Here is a 19337-nt window from a genome sequence, read left to right on the forward strand (position 1 = left end):
ACAAAAACACATCCAAGGGCCTGGGCAACTACATGCACAAATCTATCCAAAGCACTCAGAAATGAGACATCCAAAACTACAGTTCATAGAAGTGGGATTACATGCTGGGTGAAGGCTTTCCAGCCAAAGGCTTGGTCCCTCAAAAGGTAGGAAGCTATGTGTTATCTATATACAGATTGGAAAACTAAAATGTATCTGTCTACTGCATATGAACACCAGGAATTTAGGGAATGGGTGTTCAGAAATAAAGTATACAATCATAAAACTATTTTCTTAAATTAAGAGAAAAATGGCTCTCGGCTTTTATTACTAAATTGTTTCCACTCAAAAATCAGCTATTTTCGTTTGGCATGCAGTGAAATTTACTAAAACGCAGAGAATATACTGGGTGACAGAAATCACATGCCCCTTGTGAAGTATGGTTCCTTGAAATATGAGGGTGCTGTAAGTGACCAGGCTAGACTTCACTGCACAGAAAATATATATTAAGTGGGAAGGAAACCATGCAGCTGTGTAGCATTATAGCATATGAAGAGCCATAGTGAATTTTTATGATATAACCTGATTCAAAGAAAAAAGTTAATTTGAAATCTTAATTACATTTGAGCAGGATAAAAAGAGCTTTTAGTTCCGATTTCCAACAGTACATGGACACGCACTGAAGTTCTTTAATTTTGTGTTTCAGGTAGCCATAGACACCCAAGTTTTAAATAAAAGAAAGTTTCCAGAATATCGCTGTTAAGCATCAATATGGCTCTTCCTTCAAGAACAAGGTCTTAATGAGTTCCCTTTCCCACAATGAGCAGTGTTTTCTAACAGTGGTTGTATGTGAAATCAATCAGTCTTGAGACAATTAAGATCTCTGCACTACAATGGCCTCCAACTGTTGCAAAAAAGAAGCTTCTTTGATGAGGGATGAGAGCTATTCTGCTTGCTGACTATAAGAATAGGTATTTGAATAAAATTGGGAAATTATACTGATTTAAAAAGTGGTATGCTTTCCTAAGGTCCCACAAACAGGTAACTGGTTGGGTTTACAGTGTAAGAGATTAATTCCCTCCTATACAGTGGGCCTCATGTCCAAGACAGCTGTTACTGCCAAGCTGTAAATGCCACTATTGCGCCCTTGGTGTTACCTTGCCATGCTGGTGAATGTTGTGGTTAGTAAGTAAGCTTTGCAGCTGTTATGACAGGAAGCTGAAACCATGAAATCTCAACAATATGACTGCCTAAAACAACACTTGCACAATGACAACACTGGTTGATATCCCAATGTGGATGGGGAAATCTCACCAGACCACTATATGAAGAGATAAAATCAATTAATGGTTGCTAAAAATGACAATCTGCAAGCTCCTAATAGGTTACTGAATCCAAAGTGGTCAGCCCTAAACACATAAGAACAAAACAGAATGGACTCTACAGGGTGTGTGTGTGTGTGTAGTGCACAAAATCACAGGTAAGGGAGGAAGAGAGGGAAAGAGATAGGGGATTAATTAATTAATGAGGTAATGAATCTGAAAGGGAGTGAGGACAGAGTAAGAGTTTGGGGAATAAGAGTAGGATGGAATGATGTAAATTTAGTATTAATATATGGAGAGAAAATGTGAACTAAAAATCCTTATTGGCCAGCAAAATGGCTCAGCAGTAAAGTGTTCACCTCTAAGTCTAGCCACCCAAGTCTTACTCCTGCTAGAAAGATAACAGTGGTAGGAGAGACTCAAAAGACACACACACACACACACACACACACACAAGAGAGAGAGAGAGAGAGAGAGAGAGAGAGAGAGAGAGCGCCAAGTTTAAAAATTAGTGAAAATTCTTACAACAGAACACATTAGTGTAGTGGATATTCACTTTGTAGCCTTCTGCGGCACTGACCACGCCCATTGGGGGTGGAGCCAGGGAATGCTCTCCTGATGGTGGAAGGAGGAGAACATCTGGTGGAACTTGCTGGTGTTCATCTCCTCAGCCTATTTGTTTATCATGATCCTTATTAAACCGCAAAACATTAGCAGCAAGAGATTTTTGAGAAGTATGATCCAAAAAGCAGTGTTACAGTTCATGCTTTCACAGTCACCAAATTTGCTATCACAGCTGCTTTTAACAGGTGAACAAAAGGTCAGGTGATCTTTAATCCTGGTACTCAGGAGACAGAGGCATGTAGATCTCTGCATGTTTACTCCCAGCATGGTCTATATAGGGATTTGCAAATCAGCCAGTTAAACCACATTTTATGGGGGGTGGGGCACGGAGAGAGACAGTGATGACAAAAATATTTCAGTAGTTAATTCAAAAATTATGTGAATGAAAATTGTTCCTTAAAGATTAGTATTATAATAAAGGTTGAAGGCAATTAGAAAACAACTAAAACTCACTATTTCTCCTTGATAGGAGAAACATTTTTACATGCTGGTGAGAAATTGGCATCACTCACTCAACAAGGACAGAAGAAAGTAGAACCTTCCCCCTCTTCTAGTCAAAGAGCACTCAGACAGAGGCCAAGAGCACAAATGGAGCTCACCAAGAGTTTGGTATTCTTGACAAGCCCAATCTACTTTGCTAAAATAAAATATCTTTAGCCCTGTCAAGCAAACCATAAGGGCCCTGATTGTACCTTAAAGGGAAGGTGAGGATTTCAGTCTATTTGCATTATAAAGGGTTCTCTTTCATGATCTTTCATACTTGAAATAGACGTCTAAACCTTTTCTTTTCTTAGTCTGAAAGTCAATGAAGATGAAGAGCTTGGCCTCTCCCATTGTTCTTCACCCTAACCCACCGGAGAACAATACTGACAGCTGCCATCAAACAGGCTGCATTTTCTCTGCACAGCTGCTGTATGAACAGTCTCCAAGTGCTTCCTCCCCTCTGGCCAGACAAGCTGGCACACTGCATGTGCAATGAAGGGGTGCAAAGGTCCACAGAATTGTCAGCCCAATTTTATGCTACTTCGATTTTCCAGGATGTATGCAATTCTTTTCAAAAATATCAAGCATATGTCCAAAGCATAAAGCTAAAGGTAGGGGCTATTTCTGATCACTGAAAAATTTCAAAGAGCCTGTCATAATTTAATATACTGATCCCACCATTTGAATGATTAAAAGCTGCATATGCCAAAATAATGAGCACACCATGATGCATTAATTCTTGCACTGGGCCCAATTCACCAACTTGGGTTATTACTGCTAAGTTATCAAAGCTAATTGGTCTTGATAATCTCAATATGTTTTCCTGAACTAAAGCCATTCATAAAATTTGGAAGGTATACACTCTTCCAAAATAACCTATTCTTTATGATTCCATTAAAAATAAATACTACTAATATGTCTGGCTAATACATTTCCCCCTTGTGAAATGTAGATCCAAAGAAGACACTGAGAATCTGGGCATACCTTTGAGAACTCAAAACTAGCATTTTATTCCTGAAAAATTTACACATAGCTAACCATGTAGCTCACTTGCAGAGTGCTTTCCTAGTACGTGTCTGGCCCCACGTTCAATCCCCAGTACTGTCAGAGAAAAGTCACAAAAATTACAAGTTAAAATTCAGAGCCTATCAGAAAACAAACATGTCCCACAAAGTTGAACAGGGCCCTTGAGATCTGCTTTGCATATGTTTCCTTTTAATCAAAACAGGCTTTTCCATCCTCATTCATTTGGGTTAAAAAAAAAAAAATTCCTTGTTCCAGCTACAAGTACAATCACTATTAGTCTCTTCTAATCAAACACAGTACGTGCAAAAATGCCAGTGAATATTTGATTTGATCTCTGAAATAAAGCAATTCATTACACAAGAAAAGGGTAGAGAAGGTAACAGACAAGCGCAGGCATAATTGTGTTTTTTGTTGAATGTGATTAGGGAGCCCACTAAGTAACAGTCAAAAATGTGATACAGAAGGGGAAGAAAGACAGAGCCCAGACCTGGGGGAAGGAGGGAGAACTGTTTATGCAGAGCTAAGCTGTCAAGTGCAATAAAGTGGCTTGAATAAAATCTAAGCTGAAAATCCACTGAAGCTCCCTGGTTCATGGAGGAAAAAGCTATTAAAAGGAAATGAAGGTCACCCTCCCAGTTTATTTCACCTAATTGACTGCCAATAGCTTACCACAGGCACCCCAACTGCAGGTCTGCAATTGAGAAACTGATGAAAAGAGGGTTTTCAAGCTGAGGCTCATTCTTTAATCCTCCTTGGCTCTTGTGTTTTTCCCATCTCCAGTGGGGATGTAATTTTAAACCTTGATAGATTAACTGGTTCCATTGTCTGTCACAGCACTGGACTATGGCACTCTTAATCCCTACAGCAGCATGTCTAATTATCATTACAAAGTGTCTGAGGGAAACTATAAAGACCAGCAGGGCATCTTCTCACAAGCAATTAACATAAATTGATAAATGAGTGATTTTGAATCCATTGGAAGAATTCACATATGAATAAAATAAAGGGACCCCCCCACTCCTGATTTCAGCCACTTCTTTCCTTTAGTCTAAAAGGGGCAGAGCACATGAGAACCACCTTAGGTCCTAAAGTGGGCGGGGCCGAACTCCAGCAAAGAAAAGAGACAGAATGCCTGGTTCACTAGATCTCTTAATGCAGAACAAATGACTTGTGATTGACAACAGAAACCAGCTTCACCAGGCAGAAGATATGGCTAAACTCTAGAGGAGACATGAACTCTGAAAGGTCACAGAACACTAGGGCAGACAATTAACACCCCTTCCCTGATACTCTTTCCCTGGAGAGGGAGCTTTCATTGGTATGCCACTTTAAAATTCATGAAAGAGGCACAAGAAAGAAGTATCAAACTTAACCACACGGGTTCCAGTATCTAGAAAGCAAAAGGCAAAGACAACTTAGTTCTGGGAGTAATTCAGAGTCATATACTGATCTCTCTGTGGTGAAACAGTACTAGACAGAAGCAAGGAAAGTGTTTAGAAACTGATCTACAGCCTCTACCTCATTAACAGAAAGGTTGGTTTTAAGTATTGCAGGTCCTAGAAGAGTTATTTGTCTTTCTATTCAAGTGTTTCCCCTCTCATCCTCCTTGTGCTAATGTCCTCTTCCCTACACATGTCCACATACACACAAACCCCCTTTGACCCTCCCTTATTAATCAAATAAGTCATCTCTGAGTTACACAAACTTAGTTGTGTGTGTGTGTGTGTGTGTTATTCCATCAAACCATAAAGAAATGAAAGCTGATGATACACACTGTAGGAGGTAGACCTGGTAGGCCACGTACCCCGATGATGGCATTCAACTCAGCCATGGTCACCTGTTTGGCACGTTCGACAGCCTGGGCCACCTGTTGTTGATGCTTTGAAAACAAGGAGAAGAAAATGTGTTAGCAACAGCTAAGAATTTCCCCGATCATTCTGACAACAATAGACAGATAGTAGGTCCTCATGCATGTGTTACTTTACAGAACAAAAAGGAGGGGCAATGGGATGATGCTATCATTTTCTGAAGCATTCCTGTCATTACTGGTAAGTATCAGAAGGAACATTTAGAATGGTGAACTAGAGTCTCTGGATAGATACTACAGAGAACAGGACAAAGAGGGCTCTCCTAGCTCACAAGAGTTTATAGCAGTGCATCAGGGCACATGACATTCATAACAATTCAAACACCCATCTTGCTACTAAAAGCATAATCAGTCAGTCTGTGATTTCTCTGATCAAAATAAAAATCTAAATACACAGCTTATTAAAAAAAAAAACTATGGGAATTCTTCCCATTTCTTCCTATTATTTGTTTTAGCCTTTTGTTATTTTCCCACTTCAAGGAGAAAGCTCTGTTTTCAATTTAGAGAATGAAAACTCACTTTGTCCACTCCCCAACTCTACACATAATTACAATGTAGCTACAGTCAATCTGAAGAGGCTAATTGAAGCTAAGGTCACTGAAAGCTGACAGCAAATCAGTAGGAAGCTCAGGGTACTCTACAGCCAACTCCAATACTCTAACCTTCCACCAGCCAGGCCTCCCCATGGTACCATACATTCCTATTTACATACTGAAAACACATTATTCCCCTGTACCCAGAAAGAAAATAAAACTTTCAAAGCAAAACTGAAATACAATCCTGAGTCAATCTCCAATGACTCCAATGAAGGACTTTCCTCTAAAAATGTTAAAGTCAACTCAAACCACATGGCTTGTCTATGTTTATGACTCTGAGTCATATATGTGAATACTCATTTTATCTTTATGATGTTATCATCTACTCTTTCCATGAAATGCATATGATAAATGAAGAGCCTCTTTTAATGTAGATCAACCCAATGCAGTTGTTTTCAAGACAGCTCAAGAAAACACAAAAGGGTGCCTGAATCATATTAAGCACATATTACTTAAACACATGCACAGTCAGGCATAGTTGAGTGGCACAGGCCTTAAATTCAAGCACTGAACAGGCAGGGGCAAACAGATCTCTATGAATTTGAGGACAGCTTGATCTACCTAATGGGTTCCAGGTCACAGACACACAGAAAGACAGACACATGCGCAGCACACACATACCCCAAAGTCTTCTTTATGTTTGACAGTCACAGTGCAATTTCCCAATAATAATAATAATTATTATTGTTATTATTATTTGGGGTTGAGATACTACCACCCCTCAAGCAGTCTGCCCTTGGATGCCTTAGACAGAAGGACAGGGTTGACACACTTCAAAAATAACAGATGCTCTCCAGACTTGTTCCTTGTGATAAAATCAATATCTTAAAACTGGCTCATTTGCAAACAGAGAAGCAACGTAATCAAATTTTAACAACTGAACATTTTACTTACTTCCTGAGACAGAAATGGGATGACTTGTGCACAAATGGTATTCAATCTCTTGGCGATTTCAGTCTACAAAGACAAAGCCAAATACATGTTTAGAACACCTCCCAGTGAGTTCAGAAAGTTGAAACTTGAGTCTTCAACTCTTACTCTAGGGGACAAAAAAGTGTTTCCTTAAGCCAGGGTACCAATAAATTACCTGGAGATAAACAGTAGATAGTACTCCCTATAGATTAGGCATCAGTGTACATTTTACCAATCACTTAAAAGATAATGATGGAGCTGGAGAGATGACTCAGGTTAAAAGCACTGGCTGTTCTCCCATAGGACCCATGCTCCACTCCCAGCACCCACATGGTTGTCCATAGCCAGCTGTAATCCAAGTTCCCATGACCTCTTCTAGCCTCTGTGGTTACCAGGCACACACATGGTGCACAGGCACACATGCTGACTAAACATCATATAAATTTTAATTAAAAAAATAAATAAAAATGAAGGAGTATTTGAGTTGGAAATATCTACATGGTTTAGGTTATATGGTCAATTCAACCTGGAGTTGGTAAGCCCCTAACATTTTCTCACTGAAGGTATACTGTGGGACATTTTTATAGTTACAGAAACTTTTCTCAGAGGGTGGTATTTAAAAAAAAAAAAAATACGATGTCTAAGCAATCTTGCTTTCAAAAATGCAAAGATCCAAAGCAGAAGAAAGGGAGTATTGTTACCATCACATTGTTTCACTATACAATGCTGGTGCAGATGTAAACTGATGCAGTTGCTACAAAAGTGTGGAGATACCTCAAAAAACTGAAAATACAACTACTGCATAAGCCACTTCAGCACTCTTAGATAAGTCAATGAACCACATGTAATCTCATATTCACAACTGCCAGGAAACAGCCTAGATGTCCACCAACAAATGAACAGAAAGAAAATGTGGTTTATACACACAACAGAATTTTGTATAACCATAATGGTAAATGAAATCACACCATCTGCAGAAAAGTAGATGTTCATGTGTGTGGCATATGTGAATGTGAGTGTGTGTGGGGGGGACAAAAAATATAGAATCATGATCAAGAAGGAAGAGACCTTGCAGAGGGGAGAGAGGTTAATGGAATATGTGACATTAAAGCAGATCTAGGGGGTTGTTTGAAGCCAGGAAAAAGACCAGCAAGAAAGTGCAGGGCAGGGGCCGTGAGGGCAGCCAAGGGGAATGAATCTATAAAATACAATTACACATATGCATGAAAAAGTCATACTTCAGCCCACTAGTTTTTGTATGTTAGCTTAAATCCTCCACTCACAAAAGGCCTTTTGATAAAATCCTACATCTATCCCTTCCTGATAAAAGGTCCTAGAGAAAAAGGGATACCTTGGACCTATCTCAACATAACAAAAGCAATTTATAGCAAGCCCACAGTGAACATTACTCTAAACACAGAGAAACAAAGCATTTTTACTAAAATCACAAACCGGACAAGGAAGTCCATTCTCTCCATACCTATTCAATACAGTGTGCAAAGTCTTACCTACAGCAATAAGACAACTGGAAGAGATCAAGGGAAAGAATCTGTCTTTATTTGTAGACAATAGGATTTATATATAAAAGACCTTAATGATACTACCAGGAAACAGTTATAGCTGTAAAAATTTTAAGCAGAGTAGTGGATAAAAAATTAACACATATAAATTAGTAACCTTCCTATATAAAACTGACAAATATACTAGGAAAGAAATAAGAGAAACAGTATTTTTCCACAATAGCCTCAAAAACCATCTTGAATTACCTCTACCAAGCAAGCACAAGACTTTAAGACACTGAAGAAAAACATTGAAGTAGACAATATTAATCAGTAGGATTAACATTGCTTTTCTATAGATTCAATGCAATCCTCACCAAAATTATTCACAGAAATTAAATAATCTTAAACTTCATATGGAAACATACAAATACACACATAAAACTAAGATAGCTAAAAGAATGAAAAGAATACCAAATCACAAAACTTCCAGAGGTATCATTATCTCAGACTTAAAACTATACTATAGAACAATAACAATAGTATGGAAAAGTGATACACTAATCAATGGTATAGAACTGAATATCTAGATATAACGCCAAAGAAACCAAAAATACACACTGGAGGTAAGACAGTATCTTACCAAATGATGCTGGCAAAATTGGATAGCTACATGTGGAACAATGAAAACAGATGCAAATATATCACCCTATATAAAACCCAACTCCAAATGTATCAAGGACCACAACATAATAAGATCAGATACCTTCAATCTGGTAAAAGAAGAGGTAGGAAATAGGCTTGAAATTATTGACACAGGGACTTTCTGAACACTGCAAGCACTAAAACCAACAATAAACAGGAGCTCATGCATCTTCAGTTTCCATATAACAAAGGATACCATCAACTGAACAAGGAGATAGGTAACCTGAAGAAAAACATTCTTAATGAATTTATATATATATATATATATATATATATATATATATGTATATCTATATGTATATATATATACATATATACACACACACATATATATATAGAAAGAGAGAGAGAGCAAAGGGTTAATATCTAGAATATGCAAAAATCTCAACAAACTGAATGTTAAGAAAACCCAATTTAAAGATGGAATAAAGACCTGTAAGTTCTCAAAAGATGAAATGCAAAAGGCATAAAATGTTCAACTTCCTTAGCCATCAGGGAACTGCTAATTAAAAGTACTTTGAGATTTCATCATACAACAGTCTGAATGGCCAACATTAATAAAACAAATGACAGCAAATAGTGGTGAAGATTTGTGTAAAGGGGAACATTTATTCCTGGGAGTGCAACCTTGTACAGCCACTATGGTAATCAGTATGGAGGTTCCTCAGGAAGATGAGAATAGATCTACCTCAAGATCTTCCCATTAAACTCCGGGGCATATACCCAAAGGAACTGCATCTTACTACACAGATTCTTTGCTGCTACATTCGTAATAGCCAGAAACTGGAAACAGCCTCAATGCCCATCAAATGATGACTGGATAATGAGAATGAGATACTTTTACACAATGGAATATTATTAAGCTCTTCAGAAAATAAAATTTGCAGATAAATGGACAGAGACAGAAACAATCATCTTGTATATGAATTTCAGCTTGTGAGATTTAGGTATGTGTATTTCATTAAGAATACCCAGAGGTTAGCCAGAAAGGGATCAGGGAGGAACAGAGAAGGGGATGTTCAAAGGAAGGGGAAATAGAGTACAATATCATAGAGGGATAAAGGGGAAACTAGAATAGGATTAAATGGGGAACAAGGGGTAGGCAGAGTAGAAGACAGAATACAAGGGGTGGGGGGGATGATTAACACTAAAGAACTGTTAAAAAGCCATATGGAAACCTTTCAAAGATGCAAAGATCCAAAGCAGAAGAAAGGTAGTATTGACACGGAAGCATCCAACAATATAAACATATATAAGAAGAACCTAAATGGAGTTAACATATAATGGGGAAACATTACCCAATTAGACATCATATGTTACCAAATAAAAGCCTCTGTACCAAGAATGGGTTACATCTTTTTAAGGTGCTAAAGGGGTCTCACAGATCTCCCCAAACATTACATGATACTGCCAGGGCTACTGGTTACGATCACAACATAATGGCAATACCTTATTGCTGGAGACACACTGCTTATGTCATCAAAGGAGAAGTGAAACTGGTGCCCAAACAGAAGTTTCAGTGCAGCTGACTAGTTTCCACAGTGTTCAAAGGTACTATAACCACTACTGGGGGTGAAAAGTAATCAATCTCATTTAGCTACAAGCTCAGCTACAATAGAGACCTGCCTGTAAAAAGATCCACTAGTACAATAATGACACAAATTTAAAAGAGCAACTGTGCTGAATACTTTTATGTCAATTTTACACACTTTGGAAGAGGGAATCTCAACTGAGAAAATGGCCCCAGCCAGACTGGCCTATAGAAATGCATATGGTAAACTTTCTTGATTAATGACTGGGAAGGCTCAGCTCACTCTGTGTGTGGTATTACCCTTGGGCACTTTGCTCCTGGGTGCTACAAGAAGCAGGCTGAACAAGCCATGAGGTGCAAGCCAGTAAGCAGCACTCCTCTATGGCCTTTGTATATGTGCCTGCTTCTCAGTCCCCACTTAGTTTGAGTTTCTACCTTGACTTCCTTCTGTGAACTGAAATAAATGCTTTCTTCCCAGGTTGCTTTTGTTCATGGGTTTTATCAGTGACAGAAACCCTAACTAAGACACTAACCAACCACTCTTCTATTATATTTAAGGCCAATTCCATGAGATGGAAGTCACATCTGACGAAACGGTTATTGAGTCCAAGTACCTAATATTCCACAAAACGAACAATGGCATAACTAAACAAGCAATAACGTGACTCCTAATGCTATTCTGCTATACCCAAAGATGAGAGCATCAGAAACTTCTTCTTGAGGTCAATGTCAATTAATACAGGGACCCACAATTGAACAGTGGGCAAAAAGTGAGAGACTTTGGAGCACTCTGTCCTAAAAGGGATGTTTTCATTAAGACCCTCTCCTCCAAGCACAGGAATTTATGCAGAAGAGCAAAAGAGTCTAGGAGAAAAGGTTGGTGGACCACTCCAAGGAAATAATACCTTCTAGATAGAACAGGAATGATGCATATAGGAATGCAAAGAGACTTTGGCAACATGCAAAAGACCCAAACAATTTCAAGCCAGACAAAGTTCAAGAACAAAGAAGCAGAAGTGGACAAGATCTCATCTCTTACCAAGAAATATATAAATATATATAATACTGACTTTATTACTAGATTAGGCAATAGATAACATCAAGAGGGTGATGTAGCTCAGTTGACAGGATATATGAAGTGCTAGGTTTGATTAATGGGTATGTAGAAGACAAGGAAGTTGGAAGAGTTCAAGGTCTTACATGTCATAGTGATTTCAAAACCAATCCAAGGTATTTGAGACCAAGAACAAGAAGCAAGATAGAAGCAGGGGGAAGGATCACGAAAAGAAAATTATGACATGAACAGGCCATGCCCATAACAGAGAACAAAGGAAAATAAAGCAGGAACCTCCGAGAACTTTAAAGTATATGCAAGAGTTGCCTTTTGTCTTCCAACTTGATTCTTGTTCCATGAGCAGCCAAGCTCTCTGATTTCATGGGACAGGATTTAGACCAACCCAATTCTCCTGATCACCACTGGAATGGCATTACAGACTATATTATAGAAGGAATGTATAGGAAGGGCATATAATTTGTGCATGGAGCAAACCCATGACCTTTCTTTAACCAAGGGGGCAAAAACCAGAGCAGCTGTGTCAAGTGCAAAACAGAAATCAGTGAGGACTGTACAATTTATTTATCACTATTACTCATTCACTCAAGGCAGATAACTCAAAATCCGGACTCTCCCACAAAGCATAGGCAAGCTTCCCTTTCCTTTTTGTAGTTATGCAATACAACATACACATGCATATTCATGCACATGCATGCACATGTGTACCCACTCATACAAGGGTAGAGATGTCCTGTGTAGTACTCATTACCCACCTTCTATTCTGTTCTCTCTCTTTCAAAAGGCACTTGATGTTTTCCAATGTGGGACTAAAGAGAGTTCAGTGGCTAAAAGCACTAGTTGCACTTACAGAAATCTGGGGTTCAGTTCCTAGCACCTATATAGTAGCTCACAGCTACCTGTAACTCCAATGCCATGGGACACTATGCCCTCATGCCCTCTGGTCTCTGTGAACACCAGTCATGAGAGAAAGCAAGCAAAATAATCAAACACATACATTCCTAAAATAAATCTTTTTGTTTCTGGTTTTGTTGTTGTTTTGAATGACGTATATTTGGATGGAAATGTAGCTCAGAGGTAGGTACTTACTTGCCTGATGTGTACAAGTACCTGAGTATGACACAGGGCAAAACGTAGAAGGTAAAAAGTGTCACAACTCCCTTTGAACATGTAACACATGCACAACAATGGTACATGGATAGAGAAGCATGACAGAAAGCTGAACTAACACTAAACAACTCATCCAGAAACAGTAACAGGTATGTTAGGTGCCCCTGAGCCACCATCATTCTAGTCTCTCATGTCAGCTATGAAGCCCAAAGTAAAAAAACACATTTTACAAATAACAGGTTCCATTCCACACAACCCCTTTCTATAATCTTTTTTTCCATTTAAGAAACAACTGCCCAGTCAATAAACAGACAGTATTGAGTATATCAACATATTCCACTCTGTGAGCACTCAGACATCTATGCAATGACACCAGAAGACACTAATATTTTATTCAATTTTCCACAATTCCATACTCTGTGCCAAGTAATGCTCAATATGAATCTCTAAAGGGAATCCGTGAACAAACTCCCCGAGCTTCTGGGTCAGAGTGTGTATGCATGTCTAATTGTGAAGCATGCTGCCAAAATGCCCAGGAGAAAAGCTCTATGAATGAAAGTGCCTGTTCCCCTACCCATATTAACAATGGATTTTCTAGACATCTTAAAATCATCCATCAAATAGGTTTTTCTCATCATCTTTATTTGTATTACTTGGCTTCTTTCTGAAGTCCAATATGTTTCCACGGATTTGTATTGATCTACTATTTTTCTCCTTTTTCCCTTTTCTGTTGATGTTTACACCCTGTCTATAGAGACATTCCTTATTTAAAATAAATATAAATACTATCCTTCATTGGCTTGCCTGCTGTCCTCCTTTGATTTATGCTGCTGGGATAAACACCATGACCAAAAGCAGTTTGACAAAGAAAGTGTTTATTTCAACTTCATTGAGGGAAGTCAGAACAGGAACTCAAAAGAACCTCGAGGCAAGAACTGAAGTAGAGAGCATGGAGGAAATCTGCTTACTGGTTTGTCCCCTATGGCTTATTCAGCCTGCTTTTTATACAATATAGGACCCAAGGGTAGAAGAATCCACAGTAAGCTGGGCACTCCCTCATCAATCATTAATCAAGCAAATACCCCTAACAGACTTGCGTAAGCCAATCTGATAGAAGCATTTTCTCAACAGAGGCTCCCTCTTCCCAGATAAACTCTACCTTTTGTCAAATTGATAAAAAAAAAAAAACCCAACCACACATACCTAGCCTGCCACATATCTCCCAGCTTTGCCTAATGTGGGTTTTTCTGTTCAGTTACATGAGCAAACTGATGAGCTTTTTTTCTGCTGTTTCCAGATATTAGGTTAAGGATTAAAACACATTAAGATTACATAAACTGTAATTTGTTTCTCTGTTGCCACAGATGTTCTCTTTATACTAATTTATCTAGATGAAATTAACTCTGGTTTACAAAAATCAAAATCCTCATCCTTAACAGTAGTATGTGTTATTACACAAAAAGTCATCAAGGTAAATTTGACCATGGCCAGAAGACCATTTATGACCTGCTTTGAGATATATGTGATAGCAGTAGACAACAATTCTGTAACACAGAAAGCTAAAGCAGACAGAAGTGCTGAGGTCAAGGTCAGCCTGGGTAATATAGTGAAGATATAATATAATATAATATAATATAATATAATATAATATATAATATAGGACCCATTTTGAACAGCCTGAACTTAACAGTATAACTTTTAATAACTAAAGTGACTGAGAAGCAAATAAACAAAAGTAAAGATTAATGTAAAAGCAATACCAGGTTAGACTAATTGAGAGTGAGACAAGATGATGCAGATCAAAGCTTCAAAAATGATGAGAAGCCATTAGAAGCCATGTCACATGCACTGCAAATTCTAAATAGAAGCTAGAGAAGGAATGGACACAGAGCAAGAGGAGGAAACTTACCTCAGTGGTCCCCCACCCACCTAATTTGGCAGGTCTCTAAAACCAACCTTAAACCATCTGACCAGAAAAATCAGGGAAATTGATTCAAGTCATTTTCTTGCTTGCTTCTACTTATAAGTCCCCAAGCTGCACAGCTCTGTCCACCTGTGTGGTATATTAACAAGAGCGCCTTCCTTCTGGAAGTGAGGATGACACATGCGCCTAACAGTGCTTTCTGAGTTCTGTGAACAGTATCCTCACTCCCCACATCCACACCTTCACCTCCTAAAATATTCCTTTTCCTTCCCTTCAAAACATGGATGGCAGCAGTGAGTGTGTGTATGTGTGTGTGTATGTGTGTGCGCATGTGCGAGCACACGTGTGCACACACACAGGGCAGTGGTGGCGGTGGCATAGTAAATAAATAAATAAATGAAAATATCAATGATTCTTAGTATTGTCTCCTGACTTGATATCAAGGGCACACTGATAAAATTCTTAATTTAGTATGAATTAACAATCAGCAATGTTTCATACCCATTCTAGGTCTCAATGCTGCCAAGCAGGTTATATCAGGCCCTGCCTTAATTAGTTTAAAGAGTTTCACAGCCTAGGAGCTGAAGAGATGGTCTGGTAGTTAAGGATCATTTGGTGCTCTCCCAGTGGATCTAGGTTTGAACCTCAGAACACATGATGGCCCATTCCAGGAGATCCAATACCCTTCTCTCAAGGTCTTCTGGCACCAGGTATTTGTATGGTACACATACATACATGCACACAACCACCCCCCCCATCAAATCAAACTAAATAAATCTTCAAAAACAAAAGTTTTAAACCTTTAGATACAACCTTGACCTCTCCTGAAAATGAGACTACCCAATAAACCACTGTGTGACAACTGTATTTTCCACCTATAAAGGACTTTCCTCTCAAAGCTGAAAATATATTTGGTTCTGTTAGGTCACAATTGACATGTTAAGGCAGTAACAACAATCAACATCTGGCAGTCACTGTCAACTCAAAATGAAGCAACTCTTCACAAAGAATTAGGTGTGTTGTATTAGTATGTGTGGTATATGAACATAAAAAAATGATGGCATCTCTGTCCAATCTTGGAGGATGTGGGTCTGATTATCCTTAATGTTTCTTATCTGAAGCAAGCTACAATGGCTAGGTAGCCAGCTAGGACCACCCCAACAATTATCCTATCTCTGACTTCACAAGTACACAAGACTGCATGGGTGCTGGGATCAAACTCCATTCTTTGTGATTATGTTGCAAGTTACTCTTAGCTACTGAGCCATCATTCCCACTCTCTACCCAGAAATGCCCAGTCAAGTTCTCAGAATAAGTCTTACCCTCTAGACTATCTGTCCCCATCAAGATAGGAGGAGACAGGGGTATAATTCACCTTTCTAGCACAATTTTTTATGTTCCTTATACATATTTGCTCCCTATATTGATTTATCCTTACGAAATGAACCATAACTCAAAAATTTAGATTCACACCTCAGCAAACCAGTATCAGGTGTCCCCAAATTAAGGTTCAACTGCCAAATCATAGGTGTGCTATCTGAGTAACAGGAACTCAACTACTCTATCTCAGAGTTCCTTCCATCAAAGTGAACTAATGTATAAGCTATGAGCATTCCATTCCAAAGTGTTATACAAGCTTAAGAACCTAAGAGGGCTTCCAATCTTCAAGGCCTCCCTCAAGTCCACTCAGACGGTACCTTTGCACATAATACAATAACACTCTTCTCTGTGCTCTTTAAGATGTTCATACTCACTGTCATTTGATAAACTAAACTTATATGCTAAAAAGCCTCATTATATATAATTGTCATATACTTCCTAACCATATCCTCCAATAAATTACCTCAATAACATGATGGAGACAGGCAGGACTTCACTAAACATTGTGACAGACCTTTACTCTGTCAGATCTACTAAAACCGATCATTGTTTCACACTCAACATATCATCAAAGTCAAACTTGATTGAAATACAAAGTTAGTTCACCCTGTACCCCTCAACTCAATGGTAAGATACACAAAACCATCACGACAAAGCAATATAGTAACACCCTGTTTGCCAAAAAGAGACCATGAATAGGATAAGAGCCAGACATTAGCTGAATGTGGTGTCACACACCTGTAACCCCAGTACTTGGGAGTGTTAGTCTGAAACTCAGAGAACTCTGACTGCCTCTGCCTCTCAATGTATGAACAATTCAGTACATAGCAATTTGGGACATAGATGAAAAGCAGAACACTCCCTCTCAGTATGCACAAAACCCTGGTTTGGATCCCTAAGACCACCCAAATATCAATAATGCAAAGGGGCATGCATACTTTTAAGGAGCTAAAACCACAAGATACCTCAAAGCCCTGCAATGGAAGAAAACTGGAGTGTTTTTGCAGGGCTTTTAAACTGAAGTGTGTCCTTGGGGGAGCTGCACATGACAATTACAGGATTCTAATTCCTAAAAGCTCAGCATTCTCTTCTCTAACTCCTCACACTTTGTCCAATTACAAGGACTAAAGAGCCCACTCCCCAGGGCTCATACACTTCCCCACTACACCCAAAGTTAATGCATAATGAGTACCATTTGAAGCTCAAAGCAGAGTAAGGACTGTGAGAGAATAATTGCCTGTAGGTCTCTAGGCAGTCCTGTGGCACTCTGCCCAAAGTCAGTTTAGGGGAAGTGAAACTCCAGCAGGATTAAATTACAAAGTGAAGGATCCTAAAAAGTAGTGCTTACACCTAATGCTGCCAAAGTGATTATGTTTTTTGTTTTTTGTTTTTGCTTGTTTGTTTTGATTTTGTTTCCCTGAACCAATCTTGAAGCCTAAGAGAAAAAGAGGAAATGAAGTGTTGGTAAGTTTTTGTTGTAAGTCAGGTGGATCATTTAGAACTTACTATAACTTAAAAAATATGTGTGTGTGTGTACACTAATGACGGAAAATTGCTTGTCTAGCATGTACAAATACAATCTGAATGCATCCTATAAAACTGGGTGTTATGGCACATGACTATAAATCTCAACACTAGGGAGGAGGCAGGAGGATGAGAAGTCATCCACAGCTACAGACTGAAGCTGAGTTCCCAGTAGAGTTGATCTTAGAAAAGAGATAAGACAGTGCTTCAAAATCAGAAAATTATCTATATCCCAGAATACAGCTCCTCATAGCTAAAACTTTATCATAAGGTAATAGTTCAAATTGAAAAGTATTCCATATATGAACAAAAAATCATTGCATAACTTATTTTAAAGCAAAAGGGGAAAGGGAGAGATAATGATTCAATAGTAGTTTAATACATCATAACCATTCCACAGTTTTTGAGAAACCTAACACATTCCTCCTGATAAATCAGCTATTTAATACTAAAGGACTAGTCAAATACAGGCCAACTTGCAGGCATGGCAAATAACCATTAAAATTGTATTTATGATAGTCGCCAATATATTCACTAGATGGAGTGAGGATGAACAGAAACCTTGTGGCAGGCAGTGTATACACATGTGTGCATGTCCTTTTCCAGTGATATTCCTACACAGTGTGTATTTCCCACAGCCATAAGAATCCTCAGCGTGGCTGAGTGGGAACCATTAGGAAGGTGAGTGAACAAGATAGAGCACAATGTTGGGTGTTTCAGCAGGAGAAGGTGTTCTGCTGTCACCAATAGTTTTCTTCTTTACATAACCAAGCAGCAAGAACCCAGAGGCAAGACAGCTTTTCTCTTGGTAAACTCAGGGGTTAAAGACTCTTGACCCCAAATTCAAAGCCTGTTATATGTCTTCTACTATCTCAGTCTGAAAAGTGGTGTATTTTTTATTCTCCAATTTGTTGTGAGTGTAGAAATATCCCAACTGATGCACAAAATCAGGATGGCAGATATTTGTGAACAGTTTTCTAGGAAGAATATGCCCACACAAAGAGAAACTGGGATTGCTCCCCACACAGAGACTGTTTTTGCAGGAAGAAAAAAAAGTGTTTTGATGCCTCGTGATCTAAATAAATGTTGTTTCATTCTACATGTTTAAGAGTAAAATACCAGATTTACAATGTTTATCATTTTCCAATAATGTGCATGTCCTTTCTTAAAGAAATGTGTGTAACCAGTTGTTGTAAGCTGATATCCAAAACACAAAGTGATTATGCTATATGATAAGAGTTTTTGACTCTCTCAACCTCAGTCTTTCTGAAAACTTTTCTTAATTTTTCATTTCAATTCATTATATATTATAAGAAAGGTAACAACTGTCAGCACAACCCAAACAGTAGCTATCCTGGCAAGCCCTGATAACATTTGCATACCTTTCTTTCTCTCTCTCTCCATTATCAAAGTACACATATAGACATCAACACTTAAAGAAAATGATTTCCTAACAGAGTAAATGAACATGAGGAACCCCATATCCAAAGCTGATAACTCAAGTTTTATTGCAAAACAATGCTATGTGTAGTGTGTTGGTTTGAAAGAGAATGTCTCCCAAATGGAGTGGCACTATTAAAAGGTATGGCTTTGTTGGAGTGGGTGTGCTCTTGTTGGAGGAATGTACCTAATAAGACTTTTGCTTAAAATACACTTAATGCCAATGAAATCACTAATGACATCTTAGAAAAACCTAAAACACCTAAATTGAAAGGATGTGGGATTGACCTTGTTATTATCTTGCTTCCAGAGATATAATCTGGGGCATGGCACATGTTAGACA

At 38.5% G+C, this 19337-nt stretch overlaps 1 protein-coding gene across 13 annotated transcripts in view; it reads right to left on the reverse strand.

The window, feature by feature from the left end:
* Tle1 (TLE family member 1, transcriptional corepressor) overlaps nt 1–19337 on the reverse strand; it is an 87255-nt gene that overhangs the window by 49018 nt on the left and 18900 nt on the right. For 8 of the 13 annotated variants that reach the window (XM_051188053.1, XM_051188052.1, XM_051188054.1 and 5 more), the window contains exons 5-6: nt 6792–6854; nt 5239–5313 (exon numbers count right to left, since the gene is read on the reverse strand). The exons of 1 other annotated variant lie outside the window; for it this stretch is intronic. In XM_051188053.1, coding sequence (XP_051044010.1) covers nt 5239–5313; nt 6792–6854 — 138 coding nt within the window. Of the gene's footprint in view, nt 1–5208; nt 5314–6791; nt 6855–19337 lie in introns of all 13 variants that reach the window. 4 more of the 13 variants (XM_051188046.1, XM_051188045.1, XM_051188044.1 and 1 more) reach the window with 1 other exon arrangement.

Source organism: Phodopus roborovskii, unplaced genomic scaffold (genome assembly GCF_943737965.1).
Source record: "Phodopus roborovskii unplaced genomic scaffold, PHOROB, whole genome shotgun sequence".
NCBI classification, from domain to species: domain Eukaryota; kingdom Metazoa; phylum Chordata; class Mammalia; order Rodentia; family Cricetidae; genus Phodopus; species Phodopus roborovskii.